This window comes from Marmota marmota, unplaced genomic scaffold (assembly GCF_001458135.2).
Source record: "Marmota marmota marmota unplaced genomic scaffold, marMar, whole genome shotgun sequence".
NCBI lineage: Eukaryota > Metazoa > Chordata > Mammalia > Rodentia > Sciuridae > Marmota > Marmota marmota.
Window position 1 is genome coordinate 10,923 of NW_026007628.1, and position 3,937 is coordinate 14,859.

At 54.6% G+C, this 3,937-nt stretch overlaps 1 protein-coding gene across 1 annotated transcript; it reads right to left on the minus strand.

Annotated features, from left to right (window-relative positions):
* Positions 1–18: 18 nt before the first annotated feature.
* On the minus strand, positions 19–2,420 carry Nanos1 (nanos C2HC-type zinc finger 1). The gene is given in 4 exon segments (XM_048797700.1): positions 19–700; positions 703–765; positions 768–1,154; positions 2,357–2,420. Coding segments are annotated over 4 exon segments (987 nt in total). The 3' UTR covers positions 19–227.
* Between the last annotated feature and the right edge of the window lie 1,517 nt (positions 2,421–3,937).

Consider the following 3,937-nt stretch of genomic DNA (forward strand, 5'->3'; position numbering starts at 1 on the left):
AAAAAAAAAAAAAAAAAAAAAAAAAAAAAAAAAAAAAAATCAGCGTCTAGTCTCAATCTGCTTGACAGAAGTACTCTGCACAGCCGACTTCACGACGTTCCAGGTTGAGCCTGTGCTGACAGCTCCGCATCTCCCCAATGAACAGGGAAAGACCTTTCGCAGAACAAAACGGAGGGCAGGCAGCGAATGCAGTAGCATCAGGTGCCGGCAGACTGGACGCTGGGCCTTCAGCGCAGCTTCCTGCCTGGCAGGTTGTCCCTAGGGCCGCGCAGACAGTACTTGATGGTGTGCGCATTGTCGCCGCTGGCGCCTCATAGGGGGCACGTGTAGCCACGCAGAACCGGGCACAACACTCTCCCGTCGGGGCCCTTCAGGATGTGGGTGGTGTAGAGAGCCACCGCCTCCTTGTTGTTCCCGCAGAACACGCACACCTGCAGCTCGGGTTTGAGCAGCCAGGCGGCGGCGGTCCCCGAGGTAGCTTGCAGTCTGGGCTCAGCCGCCCACGCCGGGGCCAGCTCCTCCCGCGGCGTCACCTGTGGTGGGGGGTGGCGGCGGCGGGCACGCAGCCCAGCAGCACCTTGGCGGCGCAATGGCGACGGGCTCAGCTCGGTGAAGCGCTCCTCCAGCAGACCATTTTCGACGGGGCATGCGCATAGCTCCAGCGCGTGTAGCTCCAGCGCGACCCCCAGGAAGCGGCCCAGGACCCCGGCTCATCGCTGTCGTTGTCTTCGTCGTAGTCCTTGTCGTAGTCGGCCGGCCCCAACGCCCGGGCTCGACCCCCGTGTGGGGGGAGCAACAGGACAAGGACGACGAAGAGGGCGGAGAGCCGCCACCACAGTCCTCGCCAGGGCGCAGCCGGAAGCGCGGTTCGCCATCCACCGCCTTGGTGATGAGCATAGCGAGCCCCAGGTAGTCGTTCCAGGAGCTGAATTGCTGCCGGTGCGCCTGACCCTGGGCACTCACGTAGCGGGCACTGGCCACGACCGCCATGGTAGCGGGAGCGGGGCCACGGCGGGGCGAGCAGGGTGTCCAGGAAAAAGCCTCCAAGGGCGGGCTGTGGGCTGCAGGCGTCACACCGCCTCCCTGCCGCCAGCCAGATGGAAGGGACAAGCCAAGCCTGCCCGCCGGCCAGCCGCTGAAACAAATTTTTGATACTAGGGATGAAACTCAGGGGTGCTCTACCACTGAGCCACATCCCTAGCCCTCAATTTTTATCATTTTCAGACAGGTTCTCACTAAGTTGCTGAGGGCCTGGCTAACTTGCTGAGGCTGCGAATGCAGCTCAGGGGTAGTGTGTTTACCTAGCGGGCAGGAAGGCGGAGTTCTATTCCCACCCCAGGAAGGGGGGAATTCTTCACCTCAGTCTTTTCCCAGCTACCCTGAAGCCAGGGTTCTGTGTACTCTGCATGTGCAGCTACATGCTAAGTTTCATCTCTAAGTGCCCAGAGGAAAGCTTTTCCTATGCACCTGACTGGGAAGGCACACAGTAGCGGCACAGCTACTTCCTGACAGGGACCTGAGCCATGAAACATCCAGTTGCACCAGGTTAAAGGGCTCCTGTCTACCCAGTAAGCACAGGAGGGGACACAGATCCAGATGTTCAGGGGAGGCCTAATGTCCCCTCAGTATCCCCATCAGCTTAGCACGAAGCGGGCCAAACCATCAACATGGAGAGTAGGACACTGATTGGTCTCCAGAGGGGCGGGGCACATGCTCTAGGCTTAACTGGCTCAGCCTGGCACAGTGCAGCAGGTGGTTCTCCAGGACTGATGTGGGGAGGCACCATACAACCTGAACATGGTGAGCTGGGAGCATCGGCTCAGGGAAGGCGGGTGGCATGGAGCTGCGAGTCCATGACCTTACAGTCTGCAATTCCAGGGTCTGCAGAGTAGCTATGACCTTTCTGTAGCAGAACTTGGAGGGGCACAAGACTTAAACTGGACATCTTTTGGAGGAAGGGGGACTGGGAATTGAACCCAGGGGTGCTCTAACACAGACCTACATCCCCAGTCCACTTCCTTTTTTATTTTGAGACAGGGTCTTGCCAAGTTGCTGAGGATCTAAGTCACTGGGGCTAGTTTCGAACTTCTGATCCTCCTGCCTCAGTCTCCTGAGCCACTAGGAATAGAGGTGTTCACCTCCACACCTGGCTTTAAATTTTGATGTCATCAAGATTCAGCTGTCTGATACCCAGGCCCAGGGACAGATGCTTCAACTCTGATTCCAAGTACAGCGAGTTAGTAATTGAGAGGGTCTGGTGGGAAGGGTTGCCTAAGGAGACACCAGGCAGTTAATTCTGAGGAGCAATGTCAAGGTGGGAGAAGACAAAGTGGCCCAAGCCCAAGGTCACCCTGACCCCTGATGATGGTCAACTCCCAGGATTCTGCCTGTTGCAGAATCTGCTCATTCACATCACCCATTTCAGGGTAAGCCTTACACCAGGTAGGTCCACCATCTGCAAGGCCTCCATCCCTGCTGCTCACCCTCAAGTTCGAATCACCACCTGAGGCTCAGAGCAGCCTTCCCCAGGGGGGCATTGGAGGTGGCTCTCTGCTCCCTGCTGGAGAGCACAGAGCTTCCCTGTTACAAGGTGCAGGTGTGGGGGCTTCCCTCCTTCAGCACCCTCCCCTCTACCCTGCTTCTCACCACCTTCGCTGGACAGGCCTCCCCGGGAAGGAACCTCACACCCACCTCACTAGCTCCTCTCCCCACCACCTGGCTTCCCAGCAGAGTTCTGCAGACCACAGACCCCTGTTTAGCCCTCTGCTTCTGTGTGGGTGGTGATGAGTCCATCCTTCAGGACTAAACAGGAGACCAGACCCTGAGGTCCCTCGGTCACTCTCCAGCATCTCCTTCTCTGACATCACCAGTGGCCGGGTATAGCAAGTGCAATTTATTTGGTCATTTATGGTGCTGGGGATGGAACCCAGGGGTGCACTACCACTGAGTCACATTCCCAGTCCTTTTTATTTTTTGAGGCAGGGTCTCCCTAAATTGTTGCAGCTGGCCTTGAACTGCTGATCCTCTTGCCTCAGCCTCCTGAGTTGCTGGGCTTTTAGTTTTGTGTCATTCTGTTGGAGCAGCTGAGGCAACTGACCCTACCTTAAAATAAAATTATTAAAAGGACTGAGGTTGTATTTCAGTCCTAGAGAGCCTCAGGGTTCCATCCCAAGTACTGAAAGAAACTTTTAGAGAGAAATTATAAAAGCTGGGTTACAATATCATAGAGGATTTGAATCTTAGAGATGGAAGAGAAACCTCTTAATTATCTCAGTTCTGGGTTTAGGGAGACCTGGGATGTCTTGTCTTCTTCAGGTAAGAGGGAAATTTCCTGCATAATCAGAGCATAACCTACGTAATAGACTTTCTCTTTATTCCTTGTTTTTTTTTGGGGGGGGGTGTACTGGGATTTCACTCAGGGGTACTCGACCACCGAGCCACATCCCCAGCCTTATTTTATATTTTATTTAGAGACAGGGTCTCACTGAGTTGCTTAGTGCCTCACTTTTTGCTGAGACTGGCTTTGAACCTGCAATCTCACTGCCTCAGCCTCCCGAGCTGCTGGGATTACAGGCATGTGCCACTGCTCCAGGCATAATGGATTTCTTCTGCAGAGAACTCAAGTTTATCCAGGGAGGTCTTATGGCTCTCATTTGCCACCTACTGTTAAAGGGGAAGAAAAACTAGTTTAGAATCCTGTGCGGTAGGAGACCATAAAACAAATCAGTTGCAAATTGAGTGAGAGGCATTTCTAGGACATTGCATGGTTGAGAGGTCTTGGCGTGATGCCTGAGAGGGGTGATGTGGGGTTTCAGGGCACACTTGTAGATTCCCAGTCTGGGTTTATTGCTGATTTATCAGAAGGCAACAGTGTTGGCTCTGCTTATCACCTGGGTACCAGAGACAGCAGAGTGAAGGTGTCTGCTGTGAACCATTT